The sequence below is a fragment of the Actinia tenebrosa genome, unplaced genomic scaffold, assembly GCF_029948245.1.
Source record: "Actinia tenebrosa isolate PJP-AT-01 unplaced genomic scaffold, QUT_ActTen_1.0 PGA_scaffold1__47_contigs__length_23844297, whole genome shotgun sequence".
NCBI lineage: Eukaryota > Metazoa > Cnidaria > Anthozoa > Actiniaria > Actiniidae > Actinia > Actinia tenebrosa.
The window spans coordinates 7554221-7578125 of NW_028292578.1; the positions used below are offsets into that span (position 1 = coordinate 7554221).

A 23905-nucleotide genomic window follows, 5' to 3' on the forward strand; every position below is an offset into this window, starting at 1 on the left:
GAAATATTTGAATTTGAGAAATTTTGAATTAAAGCTAGCTTCCATTTGATCCAAACGCAACAGACATCCGCCATATTGGATGATAAAGCTAAGATACCAAATAAGGATTCGTTTACCATATATGGATATGTAAAATCATCAAGGCGCTTCGAAGGCCAGGCTACTAGTTTTCAAGATATAGCGGCGAACGCTACTTTAAATAGTTTTCACAATGAATATTTTTTAGGATACGATTTTGTGCAAATTCAGTACCACAGAGTTCGTTACTTGATCAGCGTAAATAAATCAAGAAAAGCTGACCTATGGTTTTAAATACCAAATGATTTAGATGTCTTTCTATGTATAACAATAATATATTTATCCAAATATCTTTCAACCCATATCTCTCTTTTTTTAAATTTAAATTCTGTAGTATATCTTCTTGTAGTCCGCCGAGAATTAACGAACTTTTGTATAAATTCCTGGAGATCTTACCGTTACACCAATGATTTGTTATCCATCCCAAGAGAACGAGATAACGAAATACGAGGCCGCCATGTTGGTTGCTAAATTCAACCAAGACAGCGGCTCTAAAAACCAGCAATTTATGTAACCAGAAGATGTTAATGAGATTGTTCAGTATCGATCCAACAGGAACACAACGTTATTTAACGTACCCCAACCACTAAATTAATATTAACGTCTCTATAATATATTCCCGATAACTTCACTCCTGTCGTGAGGAACTCATCATTAATACGACAATATTTTCTAATTTCAATTCAATGGAATGGATAACTCGAAGAATTCCCAGGAAATCCATTATTAAACGAAGTAGATATGGTCAGCGGTTTACTGTAATCGCTGCTGTTTCGTCCCAGGTTGAAGTCCGTTCGGAAGCTCTCTGGATATCCAGGCATACTTTGGTGCGCATGCGTAGATAGGTGAGCTGGTTTGTGATGAATGGTATGCTCGTTATGATGAGAATGTCCAAAATATCCCGGATGTACAATCGGTCGTGGAATGTGTGGGTGAGGAAAAGGATTCTGTGACGTCATAGGGGTGTTCATTCCATGCGCATGCGTATAAGACTGTGACGAGAGGTTAAACGGAGACGCTGACGTCAGGTTGATTGGTGGCTGTGAAAAAATATCTGATGAGTCGTCGCCATAGTATGGTCTTTGTCGGCAGGTTGATTGTAATGGAGCTGAGACACAAGGTGACTGGTGTGAGTCGGGTCTGTGTGACATCATCAGTCTACCAAGAGGGCTTCCTACAAAGCAATAAGCATCAAGTTAAACCATTATGACACAACATGGCCGGATAGATTCTCGAGGAATTTTTACGAATTCTTATCAGCTAAATTAAGGCTGGTAATAAGATTTATGGGATTTATAAGATTTATTTAGCTGATTGATACCGAGCAATATGAATAGGTAGAGGAATACTGTACCTGAGAATAGTGAGGGGGGAGGGGTGGTGGTATTGGATTCCGAGATCTGTGGGGAGGATCGAAAACGTTTACAGGGTTCAACGCTGCCTGTTGTAGACGAGGGCGAAAGAGATCCCGTGTCGTCTGTGTTTTCTTGATTTCTCCTGGAAAAAAAATTCCAAATAATGACTACTTCTAAATGGATAAAATGCATTTATGATCGCGTGTCTTGAGTATTATCCCTTTGTTTAAGGGTAATCCCTGAAACTTTATCGATATCTAAAAGTAACTCGATTAAAATTAAAATAAAAACGAAGAAGGAGCACGAGGTCCGAATGCACGGGAACTGGTTAAAATATTGAGAAAGAAAGAAATGAAATAAAAGAAACGTAGATATGGAGAAACACAAACCTCTTCATTCCAAAGTGATGACTCGTGTTGTTACAGTTTCCTCGGAAGCCCTTGGCAAAAGGATTGTTCTCAATCTTGAGCTGAGTTATCTGTGTGAAAAAAATGATAACGATGAGTATACAAAACTATGCAAACCACCTCTAAAAATATATTGATCCAATTTGAACGAGTATTGTATCCTACTATACTAATACATGACCCTTTCCTTTCCTTTCTTTCTTTCTTTCTTTCTTTCTTTCTTTCTTTCTTTCTTTCTTTCTTTCTTTCTTTCTTTCTTTCTTTCTTTCTTTCTTTCTTTCTTTCTTTCTTTCTTTCTTTCTTTCTTTCCTTCCTTCTTTCTTTCTCTCTTTCTGGTGTTTTCTAGCCATCAGCACCCACTTCAATATAACCAACAACTTACCCTCGGGTTCTGATAAGCCGTCACAGCCATAAATTCAGTCTCTGGGAAAGTAAACGTGTAGAACGTGCCTTTCTTCATGCTAAACATGTTGTACTCCTTGGCGGGGATGACGTGAATACGAGGACGGTATTTATGCATGGAGTTCAATATCACCTAAAGATAAAGAAAAGATCCTCTCTTTTTAATTGAATGTTTCTTTGCTTTATCATATAGTTTTTATTGTCATCCCTAATTCGTGACATAACTGGATTATTTCTTTCCATTCAGTATGAGAACCAACATCGGGCTGACGGTTAGCAAAAAGTGATAATGACAATAGTGTAAAAAGCAATATTTTTAAAAGGTTTATCGCTATTTACTTAGGTAGCTTTACTATACTACAACATGTGTTTATTTTCTCTCAAGGTTTGATAGTAAAATCTATTAAAATGAGCAAGGCTTTTTACACAAGCGTGGCAAAGCGACACCGACACGTATCATAGTGTAATGTGTAGGTGTTAGGGTGTGACTGGTAGTATCTTTATTCCATTCTCTTTCCAGGGCATATATCGGGAATGATTCATGCACATTCATTTCTGTTTGTAATACGATAAAATCAAGGATGGCGTAGTATTTGATTTACTCGCCTCTTATTTCTGGGGTCTCAGGTTTGATTCCTGGACTCGCCATCACATGTAACCAGAGTTGGTTAGGTTTCTTCCTGGACTCCACCCACTGAACCAGAAACCGGCTGTTTAACGGCTTGATAAAATTGGAAGGTTTGAAAATTTTTTTTATTCTTTCATTTTTAGAAATTTAGCAACTTGTGTTGAAAAGTTGGAACACAATGTCATGTCATGCTCTCTTTATTGTTGGGAAAATACCTTTTTACTAAACCCGTTAACTATGTATTAAATATGTACGGGGGAAAAAAAAAAAATGAAACCTTTTAAAAGGATTTTCTCGATATCTAACATCAGTACTGCATAACATTCATATGGAAAATAGAATATTTGCACTACTTGTTAATATATAATTGCTTCTCGTGTTTAATAATTCCTGCATAAAAACATTTCTCGGCTTCCAACCCAGATGTTGTAGCACATATATTGCATCGATCAAATACATTTTCTACCAATATTATTCAAGTGTGAAAAGGTTTTGATACAAAATTTACAAATGTGAATCAGTTCCAGAACTAACTACATTTACACTTCAACATTTTTGTTCATCGCAGATCCTTTGAGTTGGATTTTATGTATTAACACATGAAGAAAGCTCAAACACGTATGGAACGCTGTGAAAATTATTAAAGAACTTGACAATTTGTTTATTGAGTTGTGAACATATTGCGAATTTCACGAGAGCATGTTCATTGGGGAAGATTAACTTGTTCGCAGATAAAATATTTTTGATTAGTTTTTAGGATTATCTTTGATATTGCCGTTGTTTGTCTGTTTTTGAATATCTTGAAACATAAAAAGCAGAATATCCAAGGCGAAAAGATTTTTTGTTTTTACATAAAAAATCACAATAATGAAGCTGCAAACTTGCAAGAAATGTTTCATAAAATTCGCATTGACTATAATCTATTGATGCTAAAACCGGCTTTTCCTTTCATTATACCTTTTGTTCTGAACTACGTAAATAACCTTTAGCAACGGTATTTCGAATGGACAACGAGAATACAAATTCGCCTCAATTAGGTTTTTTTCCCGGCTGAAAATTTGGTTAGAATTCATTTACGACTCCAGATGTGATTTGGCAGGCTCAACAAACCAACGATGGAATGAAACCACTTAAACAAATTATAGTCGGAAAAGTTTTAACGCTTTAAAGTCGTTACTGAAAATTACCCTTAATATGTACAAGAAGAGTTATCTGGCACACGACAGAGTAAATTACTGCCAATTCGACTACAAATTAGTTATCAAAATATCACAATCTTGTGAACTCAATTCTGGTGCCAATTGGCTTTGCGCCTGGGAGAAGGTGACACCACTTCACACTTCGCAATTTCTGATTTTTCTTTGAAAAACAACTATACAATTAAGATATTATAACTGAAATTACAAGACAAAAGGAAAGAAGTTCAATGTGTTTTGTAATTATTTTCGAATTTAAGAACTCGAATCTTTAATTTTTCAAAGCTTTTTAAAAGAAACTGGAAAGGAAGTTTAATGTTGTACAAGTGCAGTTGAACGATTCAGAAAAGGTTTTCATCAACAAGCCAAATGTACGAAACATAGAAAAGTTATTTAAACTTTTTAAGCAAAGTTTTTAATATATGAATTCAAACACATGAATTAAAAAGGCTCATTCTATGTTTGAACTTAAGGTTTTTCGTTTCTACACGAGTCGAAACCCAGTAAATGTGAAATTATATTATTTTGTAGCAAAGTTATTTTCGCGGTTGTTTCAAAGAAGCGAAGGTCGTACGTTCTTTCGTAGGCCTCATAATGCACTTTAAGTTTCGCTTCATTTTATATAAGATAGAAGCATAATAACACTAATGAATGAGCGTTGGGTTGGACCTGTGGTTAGACGATAAAAAACCATATACTCAAACCAACAAAATGAATGAAAAGCTACGAATTACTCTAATCAACGACACGATCCCACAGGGCACTGACCATCACCTTCAAAACATATTCTCTTATCAAAGGTGTGATAGAAATCTTAAAGAACTGGAAGTGTTAATATGTGTGATTACTGGAATACAAACGATAATGAATCTCTCGAACAGCACTAAGATAACGAAGCGAAAAAACCTTGAAAGCTCGCCAAAAATTAGTAAAATTCTGGAGATTTTTGAATAAATGCCAATTGTGTAATTTGATTCGCAATTTATTCTGGCAAGAGATTGAAGATAAAAGAAGATTTTTTGAACATTTTCTAAGAATGACAAGCAAAAATCTTCCCTCGTACTTTTATTGTGTGTGAAGTTCAACAGCAAGTGCTATCGCACAAGCAAATTTATTCGATTATTATTATTATTATTATCTGTTTGGTTGTTTGAAAGCATAGAGAAGTGCCATTAGAAGAAAGCGACAGGGCCGGGCCGTTCGTACAACGTGTTAGTGGTCGAGTTGTCAAACATTGCCAAGGTGAATGTAGGCGGGACTTCTCATCGTGCAAGTAATCTTTGAACTTCATGAATAATATGCTGAATCATTTACTTTTCAATTCCGAAAATTCTACCCAAAAAAGAAAAGAAAATCGCAAAAAACGTTTTGAATAACTATGAACTTTTCAATCCAAATAATGCAAAGAGATTTGAAGAATGGAATCCCGAACACTGTTACTGAAGATCACTGTGTATTTCTTTAGAAATATAACTTGGACATAATTCTTTACTTTCTAAATCTCGACTGATTTGCAAATATCATCAGTTTACAGGGGAAAAAATCAAAGCAGTGCTTAAGTTTTAGTAGTGTTTAAACTTATCGAGAGCCTTCAAGTCTCTCAAAGATGCTTTTAGCTTTCAGGTCCTTGTTCTGGGAACACCAACACTGAGGGGTTTGGAGCCTTGTGTAGTTTTATGCAGCGCTTTGCTACTATCAGTTTGTTTATCTGCAAAAACCTTACGACAAATCCCGATACATTATTGACTAAAGAACTTCAGTTTCAAACTGATCCGTGTGCATAATCTAGCTTGTACAAAGATGGAACAACTTTGCTCCGCTTCACGTCTGCATGTAAATGTAGAGACTTTCCTTTTTAAAGAAAAGATAAACTAACCCTTATTTACTGTTTAACGTAAATCATGAGTTTTCCCAATCAGACTAACCCTCTTGATTTAAAAAACTTCAGAACCCCATTTATCCTTCTTACACCCAAAATAAGAAAGCCATTGCACAAAAGCCGGTTTAGTTAGAAGCAAAATTTCTCAAGTGTCCTACTAAAATACTTACATGGCCAGATTGGTCATTGAGGTTGTTTGTTAGCTTGAGTTTCTGGAAGGATACGACTTGTCTCATCCACTGGGCTCCGGTTCCAGGGGAATCAGGGTGGATAAAAACTCGAGATGGGATCAGGTTTTCAGCCTTGCCTGTTATTGCCCATTCTGTGTTATGGTACTTGTAACGATTCTCGTCAGCAGGGACAAGATCTAGCCCGATGATGTATTCTTCTTTAGGACTCAAGCCGGTAATGTTGGACCGAACAACTGGGAACATTCGACTAAGGAAGGAGAAAAGATTCTTGCTTTTATTATACAAATATATGTGGAGATTATCATTACTTGTCTAATTACTTTAAGAACAAGGATTACAGATTATAGTGTTTGTGAAGGGATGATTCAAGCTTGGTTCTGTCTTTTAGGCGTTATCCAGAACAAGCACCCATTATAAAACTGATTCAAAATGTCGGAATTCCTGGACGAAGGAATACTTCCTCGCTTTACCGGGAATTTGTTCATTAAAAAAGAGGAGTTTTAATGATGTAATTTAGGAAGAATTTGGCTCTGTTTTATAATACCACCTCTTGTTGACGTTACCTCAGTGGGGGACCTAAAAACCATGCAATGCTTTACCTGATTACAACTTAAAAACACAACCATTGACAAACAACTACCATTATGAAGAACTTAAAATTCCCCTGACTTTAAATTACTTTAGTAATAAGAAAATATTTGAGTTACTTTGTTTATTTTTAAAAACTTTAGTTTAAATTGTATATGAAGTGTGATTTCCCTCTTTCGAGAGGACGGCCAATTTATATCGTTTAATTTTGTATTTCAACAGAAACCTTCAATAAACTTGTTGAAAAATCTTAAAGCTTTTTGAGAGTTCTTTAAGTAACCCATAAATGAATTACTGAAGGGATGAAAGTTGGTTTCCAATTTGGTCCAGCAACGCGCAGATGTCATTCGAAAGATTTCGGCACAGTTTTCAGGCTTCCTGGATTTCCATCTCATATATCCAGAGAGGAAACCACAAAAATACTCGAAAAATCGATCAAAGTCTCGATGAGGATTCTTCAAGTTTGATTTAAATTCATATACAAGTCGTCAGAAACAATTGAACCTGTCAGAACTAACAGAAATTTTAAGTAATTGTCGTTGAATCCATTACCATGTTCGAGTTCCTTGTTTTGATAGAAAACATTGATAACTTCGACATGACATATTCGAAACTTATCTACATAAATCAAAACTTACCGTCCGTTCTTGGTAATGATCATTTCTGTACCTATATCATGGAATTTCTCCCAAAGCTCTTTATTTTCAAGCTCAACTTGTAGAGGTTCTGATACAAGTTGTCCATGGGGCAACGGTGATGAGTAACCAACAGTTAATGCAAAGTTTTGAGCTGAAGACGTTGTTGTCGTAATGTTGTTCACGGCCGCTGGCATACCTTCACAGAAACCAGGTTGCTTGGGGTAAGAGTTGATGGATTCGATTCTTCTGTCAGGATAGAAAGATGAAATATCTGGCGGAAGACAAGCAGAGGAAGATGTTACCAACTTAAGTCATAAATACCATCAAATACCGGAATTACGCATAAATATCATGCAGAGTTTATAAAACTTAGAATAACATCGACAAGTTATGAGGATTATCAATGGCAAAGTGAACTCTTAAATCAGGAAAAGTATGAAAATTGTTTTGAAGAAGATAAACATGTTCTTACCAAAATCTATGTCCTGAGGCAGAGGGTTTTGAGGAGCTTGTACCATCGTTGGACCGCAGTATTGAAGTTCAGCACGTGTAAGTCCTGCTTCCGGTAAATGCAGAGAAGCCATAGAAGAATTTGTCAAGATTTGTTTTCTTAGAAATGCGTGAAATCCTGCTGATGTTGTGATAGACTGTGAAAATTCACTCTTCCACTTGTCGCACGATTTTGAAAGCGCTTCGGAGGTTTGGGGGTTGACGAGAGGCTCACGGACGGCCCGGCTGCCTGGACTACTACTGCTTTGATGATGAATAAACCACAATACAATACATGTTCAGATTGCTGTTTTAGGCTGTCAATCAATCAATCACTAGTCGTGTTATTTATGAAACAACGAGACAGCTAGGCTATTAGTGGTTACTCATAAATCACCAAGGTGTTCTACTCGATTATTGTAATCGTCAAACGAGCTCTCTGATTGGTCCAGTCCTTGTCATCTTAACAGTCAATATCACAGGAAGCCATTCTACTGCTTGTCATTCCTTGTTCATTTCCTGTAAATATTTAAATGCTTATTTGTGAAGGACAATTAACGTACCGTGTCCAGAAGGCGGGCCCTAACAACCTGATACAAAGGAAATTAGCTAAGTAACAATGAACCAAATATCGCGAATTCAAAGGGATTTGCAATATCAAAGGATGAAGGATTTGAATATCTCTCGCGAGCCAATACTAACGAACATCAAGGCAAATCCTTTCCGGTCTCGTTGCATGCGCTGACTGCATTATTATTTACCTCTCGATTTATGAAAATACACACTCCATCCTAGTTTACATAGTTATAAAACACTACAAAAATATTGCATTTTTAGAAGTTTTGCACGCTCGTGATACATCTATCTGAATTTAAAAGTTAAAAAAATTGCAGTCCCACGGATTATTGCCAAAAATACCTAGAATATTTTTGTCTTTGAAGTTTTTTTTTTACGTGACTGGATTGGGCTTTGAATTCTAAAAAAGCAAGTCGAAAATCGTATTCAAAACGAGTACTTCAATAAGTGCTTGATATTCATTATCATTGTCATAAATGCGACGATTTGTATAAAGTTTACCAAAGTTTTTGGCTAAAGTTTGTCAGGTTTAGTAAGTGGACTGTGTGCAATTATTTTCGCTTTGCTTTGCGGATATACAAAAACAGAAAAAGCTGCATATTCCACAATGTATTGATAACATCTTTATCTAATTACTATCTATTTTCACTTGTTTTTTTTCTTCAAAGAATAGAATAATTACTTCATGTATTTGTGGTCCCCGCCTTCTTAAACCACTTCGAACACAATGAAAATGCCAGATATCGTTGCAGAAATTTAGCGATTTTTAATCGATCTTTTTCGAAATTTACTGTTGATATTTGCTGAGAAAGGAGAGCTCGTTGGTACAAAGGTAGAAGTAAAAGACGCGTACGATTCCTCTAGAACGAAATTTGTTTTCGTAAAGTGAATGAGATATAAATTTTAGCGAATTTTGTCCTGAGTTTAAAGACAAACTTAACACGAAGACAAAACGACGTTGAAATCAAAGTTTTCAAATTGAAGTAACAATGTTTTCATGCAAAAATTCGACCATTAATTTATTAAATTATTTGGTTTGGAACGTACTGAATGTGATGGTATTTTGGTAAGATTATCAATACATTCCTTTCATGAGAAGTTTGAGGATTTAAATATTCTCAAACGAACTGAGTTTGCGCTGAAAATTATAAAGTTAAACAACATAATATCAAAGTTGAAGATTCTTTACAAAAATTCGGTGTTTTTAAATTTATTTTTGGTGGTAAGAAAACAACCTCATATAAACCTCAATAGATCAGTTTAATGTAACGAAGCATATCCCACTGAAAAGATGCTATTCTTAGTAAGTCTCACGCTGCCCGAGAGGCGCTGAAAACAGATTGAATTAAACATTTAGTAAACTAAAGAAATTGTTTTTCACGTTCAATTGTTTTCATACTAAACAGCGCGTTGATTATAAACCACGGTTGCCATGGAGTTGCTTAGAGTTGTTGATGAGGTGCTGTTATCGTTTTATAGAATATTTAACGCATACAGTAACAATAAATACAATTCTGTAGACAACATTCTTTGTAAAGTTACAAAGAGTTTTGACCAACTGCATATGATTTGCCGGGTATTCCATAGTTATTCCAAAAGTACAAACGAACTCAGTGCACACTGTATGAATAATTCCAGTCAAAGTTTCTCTCATTTTTTTCTTTTTCTCTTGATTTGTTTCAACATTTATCGCATTTTAAAATAGTTGTAAGATCTTTGGAAATGGCTTCCAGGAAAGACTCAATCAATAGATATTCTAACACATTTGCAAACGATTTTAATCATGGTTAGTTTTAAAAGAAACCATTTTTAAACTCACTTTTACAAAAATGTATGTGTATGGTTAAGTTGGAAAGTAGTGTGCTATCCTGCAAAGCTAGTGGTCCGAAGTTGGATCCCTGTGGTCTCACACATTTTGAATTCAGCTTTGAATACCTGTGTGAACTGTCGCCTGCCAAGGATGCCGTTTTAGCTAATTAACAGACGAAGCCAACAACCGACTGAAGTAAGGACTTTTCTCCACTTCGTGTAATTTGCAATTTAAATACATTTAAAACAAAGCACTGGTGAAGAAACGGGGGTAACACTGCTTAGCTGCATAGGATACTGTTCTGACTTTACTGAAAGAACGATCGCTACATCATGGCTCAGTAACTTTGTTACTATGGAGCTGAATAGAAACAAAGAGGACGTGTACTAAACTAACTATTTTTCATTTTATTTTTATTCATTCATTCGAATAAAACCCATAATGTTGATATTCTCGTGTTAAAATAGTTCCATATGGCTAGGATACTGAACTCTTTACGAGCAGCCTGCCGAGGGGGAGTGTACCAAATCTGATTGGTCAGATTTTGCTTGCACCCTTTCCAGACAACTATAGAAAATCTTTTGTCACATTGAATTTCTAAAGAAAATCTTTTTGTCACATTAAACTTTCTCAGGACATAATAACCAATTCATAGCCATGGTTTTTCATGCATTGCATTTGTTTATAGTTAAATTCACTTTATCAACAATTTTTTAAAATAGTGAAACTCTATCTGACCCACAACAGAACCGGACTCGGAAAATAGCTTGCGCGAGTAGACCAAGGCTTAGACTGATAGTAAATAAGTTTTCACTCACTTAATCGTTTACTTTATGTGGGGGTAAGAGAGAGGGACAAAAAAGGGATTGTTTTAGAATAGATTTTTATCGCACAACAATCAGGAGAGTCTTGTAAATAGATGTATGGATAGATATGTAACTCTTTTACTTCAAATGTTTTTATACGTATTCTAAATTGTACTCAGTGGTTTAATCAGGGAAAACTCTTTTAACTTCGAATGGATAGCGTATCGATGAGAGCTTCCCCGCCTCAACAATGGATGGCACGATGTCGCATGTTTGGTTCATCATAATAAATAAATGGTAATCAACAGAATAGCTCTTCTTCCACTGGATTCCAATATGAATTTAGAAGTTGAATTTTGAGAAGGGAGGAAGACCGGAGAACCAGGAGAAAACCCTCGAATCAAAGGATATAACCAAACATGCAACACCGTGTCCTCGAATCTATTCGAATCTAGTCGCATTGTTTAGGCAGTGAGAATCTGATCATCGCTACCATATCTGTGCTTCCCTAACACTATTATTAGGGAATTCTGTTTGGGGTGGCCCACCGAAAGCAGGAGCATCGAGGGGGTCTCGGGGTTAGTGCCCACCGAAACAGAGTGAACGACTGAGAGATATTCAACACGAGAAGATAAAATTTGTATCTCCAAGTGGTCATGTAATGTTCTGTTTATTATATAGATATCGATGAGCGAAATACGAGGACTTACCCGGTGTCCTAAACCTTCGTACATTCTACACAGTGAAGATATCATATCCGTCACATGTGAAGATATCACTGTTGACATGACTACCTTCATATTTCATTGATATCTATATAATAATATCCTTTGTCTCACTCGGGTAGGCGATAAGAGATAAAGACGTTGATATACCATTATTTAATTTACTCGCCAAACAATGGCTTTTGTTTCCTGAGCTCATTAAATTCTAGCACGAACTTCACAAAGTGGGTCAAAACCAGACATGAGACATATGTCTTATACATAAAAGGTCTATTGGAAGCAATATTTGGCATCAGGTGAACAAGACTAGCTTAGTCTGCTTGTCGCTGGTGTTAGTGACATTCTCTGAGAGACACTTAGCAAACAAAACCTCGCGTTTACTGTAACGCTTCCTCCATACCTTTAGCACTGTTAAGTGGCGAACTAACTTTTATTATTTACTCAATCCTTTGTTTCAACACTTTTAAAATTCTACTCAAATTTTCTTATATACGGATTCGTTGAATATGATCATGATTTGTGAATATTGAAGCAAAAGCCTTTTCTACTCGAAGGTTCATCTCTAACATAATCTTTTTTGCCGGTATTTAATTGATGATTTGACTTTGAAGAATTTTCGTCAATGCGTTACATTCCGTTTGACAAACCGATTTTTCACCCCCAAAAATAAGTAATAATAGTACAATTACTATATTTCACCTATTTATTATAATTATTATAGTAGTCATATGGTAGGAGTTTTTCAAAAAGTTGACTGTGAATCACACGTGAAACAACAATGGTTCACATCTCAATGGCGACGCTTGTAAAATAAAGGAACAAAAACTAAAATAACAATGAAATTTGTCTTGTTTGGTGAACCATGATGAGTTTCTTACCAGCTTTGTGTTATCTAGGGCATTCATATTAGAACATTGCAACTAAATGGTGGACATGGCGCGCAAGGCATGAGTGGATAAAATGACCAGCCCTCGGCATCTTTAACTACCTTAAAACCGCAGTGGTGCATATATCCTTCTCATATTAAATGGCTGATGAACGCATGGAAACGAGGTCACCCAGTCATCTTGCAAGGTTGAGCCAAGCTGCTCATTCAAAATAAAGGCTGTTAGTGCTAATTCAGATCAAAACAAAGGTCATTTTTTTATACTTTCCTTCTTTAAAGTCATTTCATGTAATTTTATATCTTTTATCGTGAAATAATGACTGGGTGACCGCGTTTTCGTGCACTTGTCAGCCATTATGAGAAGGGTGTATACCAGTTACTCACCGTAAAAATGAGTATGGTCACATTGCTCCTGTACTCTGATGTTACTTTATCCTTAAAGTTTGCCATCCATTTTTCACCGACCATCTGCTTGTTTGCTTACTTGTTTGCTTTGTTTGTTTACTGGCATGATTGTTTTCTTGTTTGCTTTTTGACTTGTTTGTTTACTTGAATGCTTACTTGTTTGCTTGTTTACTTGCATACTTGTTTGTTTGTTGCTCGTTTGCTATCTATACCTGCTTGCGTCAGGGTCTTAACTGATGAAGTGACATAGCTACCTCTTAAAAGATATCACGAGCTGCCGCTCTTGACATTACTTTTGTACTCTGTTTTCCGCATGCGCAGTATTACCTTTCCTGTATAAGTACAAAAGCTCATCAGTTTCAAGACAGGGTTTGAAGACCCAGACAACTTGTTGCATTTCAAGACGTAGTGTTTCAGATTGCGTCAGTTAGTTTGCCAAAGAGATGTAGTTTTGCCACGCTAAGAAGGCTATCTTATTGTGATCCCCAAGCCCCGCCCCAAGCCCAGATTCTCCTTGGGTTGTTTTGGAGTGTGACAAAGTTAAAATATGAAAAATATATAATGATTAAAAAATGACTACAGAATGAATATTACTTTGAATTTTTAATGATTTAGCAAGATTACAAGCTAACCACATTTGAATGGTTGATTATACTAAGTGAAGCCAAACGGCTTAAACAATTTACGAATAGATACCAGTGGATGGAATCACTAATATTATCTAATATTATCTAAAGGTTACTTATATATTTTTAACAAACTACCCACCAAGAAAAACATCATCATAAAAACGAAGCAAATTTTAATTCTTTTAAGCTTTAATATTTCTATAAATAAACTAATTTATAATTTTCTTAAACAAATGTATTTTTGAATCTTTATTATCTTATGTTAAGATTTTTGAAAACAGTTGGCTTGAAAAGGAACGACATTCATGGCTTTTTTAGCAATGAATATATCTCAAAACCTGTCCGATTCATGTCTTCTGACATGGACCAAGAAGTACAAGTGGTATTTGACTTAAATAAATATTATATATATATATATGTAGAGACATCTACATCTTTTATAGATATAGGTTGCAATCATTGAAAGAATGCGTTACATAATATGCTCGCGTGACGTGTGGTCACGCTTCCGTTATGCAACAACCATATTAGTCATGTGTATTCAAATCTGGCTTCAGAGTCTTACTTAAATTACATAATATTCAGATCGAATCAATAAGAGGAGCTGTAAGAAAAATACAATTACATTTTAAAAAGCTAAGATATAACGCTTATTCTGATTGGTCAAAAGGTTGCAAGAAGGATTTCAGTTGGACAAAGCTCATAGTTTCACGTTATTGCTTCAAGAAGGTTAAAAAATGAAATATAAACGGCCGCTTTGTCCTTAGACTGCAGGAAGAATAAACGCGTAATCTGAAACTGAGCCGGAAAAGCGGATAAGTTCGCTCCAATTAGGAAGGACACTTGCATTATGGTGTTAGTATAGTAACCACAACAAGCAGAATCCTTTGCAGACTTTCTTTTGTTCAGTTACTATCTCACGATGAAATTCGCAAAGCATTTCGGTAGTCGTAGTCAAATGACGTCATCATGCAAACATCCTAGTATATTGTATTCCTAAACTTTAGCTTTGAATGCGCTCTGTGTGTAGATAATACGACAGATTATGTTTTGAAGCTAAGACCTCCAAGCCGATTCTCAATAACATTTAAGTTTGAACATAACTATATTATATAATATATTTCGATGATTCAGCTATTCTGAGCCAGTTCAAAAAGATTTTTAGACTTTACCTTTCTTAACTCACTAGGAGAGAAAGGCATACTACGAAAGAGAAGTTATTCATCGCTTTAACAAAAAAAAATACGACGAATCGAAATAGTAACGTTTGTACAGTTAAGTCAGACCAGGTTAAAATTTAAACGTCGAATTTCACGTGCCGAATTCAATCACTCCAAATGAATTTAAACAGTAGGATCTGCTTATTTGCACTACATTCGGCACGTGTACATGTAAAATTCGCCGTTTTAACTTGGCCTTGTTGGGCATTTTTGGCTCATATCGAGCGAACGAAGAATGTTATTTAAGTTTTGTAAGTTTGAACGAAGGGATTAAGCTAGCTTTAAATTAACAAAACCTCCACAAGTCAAGGCTCATAAATGTTGCACATCATCTCGGATATGTCACTCTAGCACAAAATGTCTGATTCTAGAGAGATTTCGTATGAGTGCGAAAAAGGCACATTTTGAACGTACCGTGTCGTGTCCAAGCATTCCGATTGGATAATCAGGAGATGCTCAACTGATAACGTCATTACTGTAACAGTACCGTCCATATTCACTGTTATGCAATTTCTCCCCTAAATATACATATATATATATAGATATATATATAGCTTATATATTAAATTATTGGTGATGCCCACCATGGTCTGTAACGTGTGCATCCATATTGTGTAGTTCCGAACTTGTACGAGTCTCTGTTGGTAAGCTTCCTACCATACTTGGCGTCGATATTCCAGCAGGGAACCCATATCCCTGACTAGCACTAAAGGCAGGATACCCTCCTTGACTTCCCTGATAACCAGTAAAAACAGCCTGAGGAATAGTGCATGCTGGGTATACATGACCATGCGTATGCGCATGCGTGGGAATGAAGCCTGATGGTACGCTGTTCAGTGAGTATGGTGGTCTCGAGTAAGGATTGAATCTCATGTCCATGTGGAATGATCTTGGTGTTGGGGCTTTGAGATGTGGAGGGATCGCCAATGAACCGCCTACATTTCCAGGCTCGTTGGATTCATGCGTTAAATGAATATGTTTGGTATCTTCAGGAAGGTGAACGGTTTGAGCATGGTTGTAGGCACCGTATTGATGTTCTTCATTGGACTGGTGTACAACAGGTTTGATGTCTCCTGCTGAAGGCACGATGGCGGCATTGCATGACGAGGTAGTGGTGTTTTTCAGTGGTATTAGTGATTTATCTTCGTTTACTAAAGAAGAGGCAGAAACGCTGCCAGCATCTAAAATAAATAAATAAATAAATAAATAATTATTTTGCTGAGGAATTTTATTTTCAAAAAGAAATATGGCGGACATGTTGGATAAACTGAAATTCTAAAATGGCTGCCACTTTTATTCCCTCACGAATGAGTACAAAACACTATAGTAAACATTATCAAACATAGCTGCCATTTTTATTCCCTTAGGAATGATTATAAACCACCTTAGTAATGATTACGAATCAGAAAAATGTCTGTTTTTCCCCCATTAGAAGGAAGAGGTTTCTCGAGTCCGGGATGATAAAAGTCCTCGTTCTACAGCAAATAAGAGTGAATGATATTGATATAGTCAATGGGAAAACCTTCTTAATAGAAACGGATAAACTTCCTGGACGATTCGCAACTTTTTAAGTACTTTTTGCACAATTTAAACAAAGGGCAAAAATTTGACTGTCATTTATACAATAAGTGCCAATTGTATGAACAAAATGGAAAAGAAAAATGGAAGTTAATAAGAGAAAAGATGTTAACAACACCTTAAAATATATATGAAGACTGCAGAGCTATCATTTAACATTAGTGTTTTAAATCGACGTTTACACTTATTTGAGAAACAAGTGCTTAAATTGACATCAATCTAAGTGTTCTTAGCACTTCAGACAAGTTCAACTATAGACTATTTGGACAGCTGTCACTATATTACAACAGCATGATCCTTTATATCCTTTTACAATACCATCAATTTGCACTAATTTTCGTATAGGAAGTTTTTAAAAACCAAGTGCTTCTTAAGGATTAATGATGATAATGTCAATTCGTTATCGTGGGAATATGACAAATATATGAAGTGAAAAACAATGATAAATCCTTACATTGATAGCACTACATCCTCTTGGTCCTAAATAAACGCTTATCTATCTATCTATCTATATATATATCCATTTTTCAGTTTAAAATCGAAACAAAAAAAACTATTTCTTTACACTAAATTCCTAAAACATTTAAAACCATTGTTCTATGGTAAGGATTAACTTGGAGGTTTTAGGACACACAGTCCTTAAGCAGAAGATATGACAAGAAGCAACTGTTAATGTAAATAAAACGACCGTGGATCACAAGGTTGTTCCGTCAAATACTCATGTGCTCCCTTCAATGGGTTTCACCAAATTAAATAAATATATATAAGTTTTTATTTTATTTGTGAGGATTAAATATCTGTCGATATAGTGTTGTTGTTTTTTGACTTGCAAGACGCAAAAGTTGGGAAATAAATACATGATTTTTTAATATATTAAGTGGCTTAAACCGTTAACTTTTGTTTTCAGGAAGAAAGATTTGAACAAAATGTACTGCACATTTCGTATTTCTCTTGCATGGCTCATCTCTGGGATTGCAGGTTCGATTCCTGGACTCGGGCATCACATGCGAGCAAAGTTTGTGTTCTTTAGTTTTCCTCGTTCCTGCCTTAGATCAACCTAGAGGTTATTTCAGGTTTCGATCTGTGAGTTAGCCATGCCCTGCATGACTTAGATCAGTCCAGAGGTTGTTTCAGGGTTCGATCTGTGAGTTAGGCGTGCCCTAACTTAGATCAACCCAGAAGTAGTTTCAGGGTTTGATAATATCGATTTCTGGTTTGCTTGGGTGAGAAAATTGTACATTTATAGAGGTTTCTTGTCACTCTATTTTCAGTGCTAATTTAGCTATGAGATATTAGAGAATTTCCTTACGATCTTTTATAACAAGTTCTGAAATTGGAAAGTACAAACTGATTAAAGAGGTGAAAAGAAATGAGGACATCTTCAAAAGCGAGCTGATCGTCTGTACTTGGGGAAAAGCAGAAGTATACAGACAGGTTGTTGAGTTATTCGCTTTTCATTTTTGTCAATTCTGAAGCGATTCACTTCCATTAACAATGTTGTCTATGAGTATAAAAAGCCAAAGTAAAACCGGACAGATTCTTCACCATTGGCTTCCTATATTCTTTTTTCCCTATTCATTAATACATCAAAATGAAAAGAGACTAAATGATGAGCACACATAGAATAGAACACAGAATCAATTAAATTCGCCACAGACAATCGCACGAAAAACAATACGACGACCTCAAAATTTCGAAACCCGTTAATTGCTTCAAAGCATTCGACGAAAAATATTGTATTTTGAAGTTTCTTGCAAGATAAGAAGCTTTGAGTAAACTTCAAACTTCTACCCTCAGATTGAGTCGTCCATTTTTTGCGCAGTCTCAAAGGTTGATATTTTCAATCGTTACTCCATCTGGAATGAAACTTAAGGATTTTTGATTAAAAAAAAAAATAGAAAAACAGACGAAATGTGGCGATAGATATGACTGATCGTTGTTGATTGTTAACAATAGATACTTAGTGCGGTGATAGCGAGCTCAGAATTAATAACGAAAATTACTTGTAAAATACAAGCAATGTTAAGAACAATTATGCTACCCGAATATGGCCAAAAAAATCAAAAGAAATGTTAAATTAATCTTAAATCTTAAAACTAATTCGAGATTATTGAAACTTTCTTTATAAATTCGTAATGGAATACCTTGCATATTTTTATTCTCATGAGATTTAAAATGACAAAAAAAATAAAGACAAAAAAACTCTGTTGACGTTCGCAAATCAGTGATTCGATTTAACGCACACAAAAAGCATTTTTTACACCAAAAGTGAAGTTTTTCCTAAGTTCTTTACACTCTAGACAGAGCCTATTATCGCCTAGTTTCAAAGATGTGCTATGATAGTCCCTCCAGGGAATAAACCTTAACTCGAAGCCCACTTTTTCCATGCTTTATTACAATTAACACTATTAGCTTCGCGCTCAAGCGTTACTTAAACTCGTAACCAACAAGTTGATATTACTTTTTAAAGTATCCCTTTTTTGACTTCAAACATCTATTTTGAAAATATTATGAACTCTTTCTGTGGGCTTTCACAGGATTGCTTTGTCATGGAGACCGAGCAAGCGCTATCGAATTCGCTTTTTTCAATACTTTAGTAAATGAAATTTCAGATGAAGTCAAGAAAATAATTGTTTAAAGAGATGAGTTACATCTAATAGGCTCTTATAAACATCCTTGACTTTGTAACTACCTACTTGAATGATAACTTTGCTCAAGGTTTAAAACCTTTGCTAGGATCATTCGTACACGATAAGATAATAAGTAAGTCATTCATCGCTAATCTTTCTCAATTCTAATCATTGCCATTGTTTTTCGAGGAACTACTCGGGCTCAAAAGATAATAAATCCAATTTGTTCTTTCGTCGCAGTCAGAGAAAAAGCCAGTGATGAGAAAGAATCAAAATTTATGTTAGACGGGAGGGTTAAACCCTAATTTAAACCCTAAACGGACATCGTTAACGAAAAGGAAAGAGAAAAAATCCCGTCGTAACCAAGTTCATTGCTGTAATAAGTTTCTTTTTTGATTTTTAATAGATAAAGACGACTAATTTAGTCTTGTAGTAACAGAAGTTTGAAATGCAGCTTTAAATAATATACGAGGACAGTTTTCTGGTACATTTAGCCAAAGTCATAAACACCTTTGAAAAGCGAACTGTTAATAAGAAATATTTTCATGTTCACATAAACAAGACAGATTTCTTGAAAATAATCAAAAATAAGATCCGGAAAAACCGGAAAAGACAATTGGAAAGATTATTGATAGGGTTGCAACACAAATTTGGACAGGAAAAAGTCACTTAGAAACTTTCATTTCAAATACAATGCAAAGGTTTTAAAACAAAAAAAAAATTAGATTAAAGGGAAACATACTCACTTTTGCTAGTTTTCATTAAATACGATAAATAAGGCGGATTTTTAGTAGTACCCAAGGTTCCAAACTTTTTAAAATTCAGAAATTTTCGAATTTTTGGCAAAGTCTATGTATGACCTAAATTTAAGAAACGGTTCCCAAACATAAACACACACACACATTAAAAAAAACAACTAATAAACGAAGAATGCTAAAATGTTAAGTTTTTCTCATCTAGAATTCCAGGCAGCTTCCTTTTACCTTTGTTTGCAGAAAACTTTTTAATTAATACTTTTCTCTGTTCAGTGAAACTTCGCGCTTATTGTCGATATGTAAATTGACAGCATCTAGTCTCCTTTGCTTTTGAAAGGAAGAAAAGACCTTGTGTTTGTCGTTCATAACCTTGAAGTGTTTAGAACAATTACGTTTTCATTAACAACAGTCACCAGCGCATCAAAGCCACCAGAAAAAAGCGACAAAAATATCTCTAAGAATACTTTTGGTGTTTACGCGATGAGATTTTGAGTAATCCAAAATTTTTAACTCCAAAAATTCGAGCTAAATTACATGGACTACGCTACTAAAATATTAGTTCGGAATAAGCAAGTGAGATACCAATTTATTATTTTTTTGTGGAAACCGGTTTAAAAGAAGTTGTGATTTCTAATCTTTTCGATAAACCCTTTACGAATCCCTTACGAATAGAGATTTTTCGTAAAAAATTCAGTCGCGAAGTTTTAAGCTGAAAACTAGTTGAAAACAAGATGGGAACCTAATCAAATGTTAAAAAAATTGCGGATTTTTTTTTAATTCAGAAAAAAAAGTAAATAAAATAAATAAACCCATATCTTATAGCTTACCGTTTTCTGGTTTGGGGTTTATTGAAAGCTGGTCTTTGAGATTGTCAGCTCCATCTTCGCTATTACGATCCTCGTCATCGTCATTGAAATCGTCGTCATTCCCCGATTCGGTTCGTCGCCTGAGCAGAAATAGATCGAGGGTGAGAATGAAAAGTGTTAACTTCTTAAGGCGTTACTCGTTTTATTATAGTGTTTCTCGTGTCAAAACATACAGTTGTTTGAAAAAAAAACACAAGAGGAAAAGCTAACAATTATATATCTTTTTCTGTAATCTATATTTTTCAACCAGTTTTTTCTTTCTCTTCCAATGGGTATTATATTCTTTGTGGTCAAGACACGTATAAAATTTTCCAGGAAATTTTCTTCGCATAACATTAAAACTCGACAAAAGTGAACCATAAGTTAAATATCATTTTTTAACAGTATTTCTTGAGCTGCCAAAACGGATTAGAATAGATGTCAAATCAATTTTTGTTTTCACTTTGAAATTTCAGCGAATGAGAATGAAAACGTGAGGAAAACGCGAGCAGTTGCGTCGGCTTTATTCACCTTCTTTCCATTCTTCGTCGATGGCCTGCACCTTCCTCGCGAAATCCTTTAGCAAAAGGATTATTGTCGATCTTTAACTGTGTTATCTGTCAATGAAAGAACACTTCACTAAAACGCTTCGATTCTATTAAAACTAAAGGACAATTTCAAGCCCAAAGAATAATTTATCCACTTGAAATCACAAGAAGGACCTAACATTTTTATTAATATTCAAAGCTTTAAAATTCCCTCGCAAGAGGATCTACTTGATCTCAGAGAACGTGTGAAGCTATCGAAAAATAAAAATACACACACACATACAAAATATTCTTTGAAAATTTGTTGAAAATTTTTTATCTTGCTGCTTTTTAAAGAAAACGGAACCTCTCAGAGATTCAATACTAAAGACAAAAGCAATAAGTTTTTTAGTGTTATGAGAAGATGGTCAAAAGGGTTTTTTAAATGAACTGGATTTTAAGTTTTTTGGACCGAAAAAGCGCGAGTTTCTATCCTAAAATCTAAAGCATTGAAAAGTAAGATTCAATCAAAGAGATAGAACACGTAACAAATAGATGAATGAAATTGTTGTCGTTCCAAATGCAACGCTATTTTAACACCGTTTTCACAGAGGCATCAAATCAATAGACAAATCCACAGCTTTTTAAAAGCATTATTTCTCGAAACCTGAACTTCGTAAATAAGAGATAGAAAGAAAGGATTTTATCTTGGATAAAATTGGGGTCAATTTGTATGTTACTTGTTCTTTGTTTGCTGTTACAATACATGTTGAATTTGTGTTTAGGACCCGTAACCTCCCGTCATCGAATTGTTATCAATTTGCCCCAGCTGAGACTAAAATATATTGATTGTAAAAAAAATCTGTGGGGAATCTAGATTGGATTACTTTTATCATACAAAAGTCTGGTTTTTGTTTAGACGATCTTTATGAGACCCCTGAGGCGATGTTTAGTACGTACCTTTTCATTCTGATAAGCTGTTACGGCTATAAACGGAGTTTCTTCGAAGGTAAAGGTTTTGAAGGGTGAGTTAACGGGATACTTGTAGCCATCATCTCCTCGTACTATGTGTATTCTGGACTGATATTTGTGCATTGAGTTGAGGATTGTCTAAAGGAGAAAGCACAGAGATTTAATCCATTATAAAAGGCAAGACATTTCTAGCGAATGAAAGAGTCCTTACTTCCGATAGTCACGATAACACCGACAACAACACTCAAGTTACAAAGGCAAAAAACGCGAAACGACGAAAATAGAACATACTTACATAGCCGTGTTTATCGGCGATGTTATTTGTTAACTTCATCTTGTGAAATGATATGGTTTTCTGCATCCACTGCGCTCCTGTGCTCGGGGAATCAGGGTGAATGTAAAGCGGTTTCGCCAATTCGGGATCGGCCTTTCCAGCCACCATCCATCGACAGTTGTGAAATTTATATCGGCAGTCGTCGGCTGGAACGATATCGAGTAAAAAGAAATACTTTGCTCTAGGATCAAGGCCGGTGACTCTGATCTTGATAGGAGGAAACATTCGTCTGTAAATATATCAAAGAGAAAGAGAGTTAGTTGTTTCTGACTTGAAATTAACATGGTCGTTGAAATGAACAAGATCTGTAGTAAATAATCACACGTTTGGCGCGCTTGTTTAGACTAGACAGACGGTCGAGTCTCCTCAGTGATATTTGCATCAGTTTGAGACGTGAAGGCGTTTGAATCGACACACCGAGATGAGAGTTGCCCGTTACGTTGGCTCTACAACACGTTGATGATATAGATGACTGGTCGTGCGAACGTACCTGCCGGCCTTCGTTATAACCATCTCTGTTTTCTCTTTATAAAAACTCATCCAAAGATCTTTGTTTTCTAACGTAAGCTCTGCATTTTCCAGCTCGGATTCGTGTCCAGACATATGAATTTGTTGTGAAGAAGGATGAGGATTTGCGGCAATAGCTGTTGCTGGCCCAAAGTGAGATGGCTGCTTGGTTAGTTGTTGCGGATGGTACGGGGGATACATAGAATACGGCCCGTTTGAATTCAAATTGTTTGGCATCGAAGGATTGCTTCCTGGCATTCCTGGAATAAACTGTGAACATCCCTCTAGCAGAGAACTAACTCTAAAATCTCTCATTCTCGATGGATAGTAAGGATAGTAAGCCATTACTGTCCTCTCACGGTTATCACACGCTACTGACGAACTCACGTATTGTTGTTGGGTCCTTTCCACAGCTGCATTGGAACAAGCTAACATTTCACAAGAGCTAATGAGCACTCGACGCTGATTGGTCATGGGATTATCACCGACCAATCAGATCACGAGAAACACAAACTTGACATATGTAATTGACGTGCAATAGATTGACAAGGTGACATTTTGTGTTCTTTTTCTGAAAGAATTAGCACCTTTTTTATGTTTCTTGTCACTTTGCCTAATACTGGCCAGTAGATTTGAACGCCTCGTAAACCGGCCGATCTGTCAGTCAGTTTAGCATATATGATTCACTTCTTTACAGGAATATATCAACAACATTCATTTGAATGACAATCCAGATCGTGACGTAATTATTTAACCATGACGAAAGAAATGATTTGCATATTATAAACTTTTTCTTTCAATGAAGTTGGATTTAGCTCAAACTTGCTTGCCCACTCGCGCCTTTCTCGT

General features: G+C 35.5%; 2 protein-coding genes across 2 annotated transcripts; both read right to left on the reverse strand.

Annotated features, from left to right (window-relative positions):
- Positions 1–761: 761 nt before the first annotated feature.
- On the reverse strand, positions 762–7946 carry LOC116301609 (T-box protein 2-like). Its single transcript, XM_089032213.1, has 7 exons — positions 7835–7946; positions 7363–7633; positions 6116–6383; positions 2223–2375; positions 1823–1911; positions 1433–1572; positions 762–1252 (listed from the first exon to the last, which is right to left on the reverse strand). Exons 1-7 carry the CDS (start codon positions 7944–7946, stop codon positions 762–764), a joined length of 1524 nt encoding a protein of 507 aa, XP_088888339.1.
- A 6395-nt stretch (positions 7947–14341) lies between these two features.
- LOC116292814 (uncharacterized) lies at positions 14342–23844 on the reverse strand. Its single transcript, XM_031700171.2, has 6 exons — positions 23040–23844; positions 22511–22778; positions 22204–22353; positions 21248–21333; positions 20699–20817; positions 14342–16089 (listed from the first exon to the last, which is right to left on the reverse strand). Exons 1-6 carry the CDS (start codon positions 23528–23530, stop codon positions 15476–15478), a joined length of 1728 nt encoding a protein of 575 aa, XP_031556031.1. The 5' UTR covers positions 23531–23844; the 3' UTR covers positions 14342–15475.
- Positions 23845–23905: the final 61 nt, after the last annotated feature.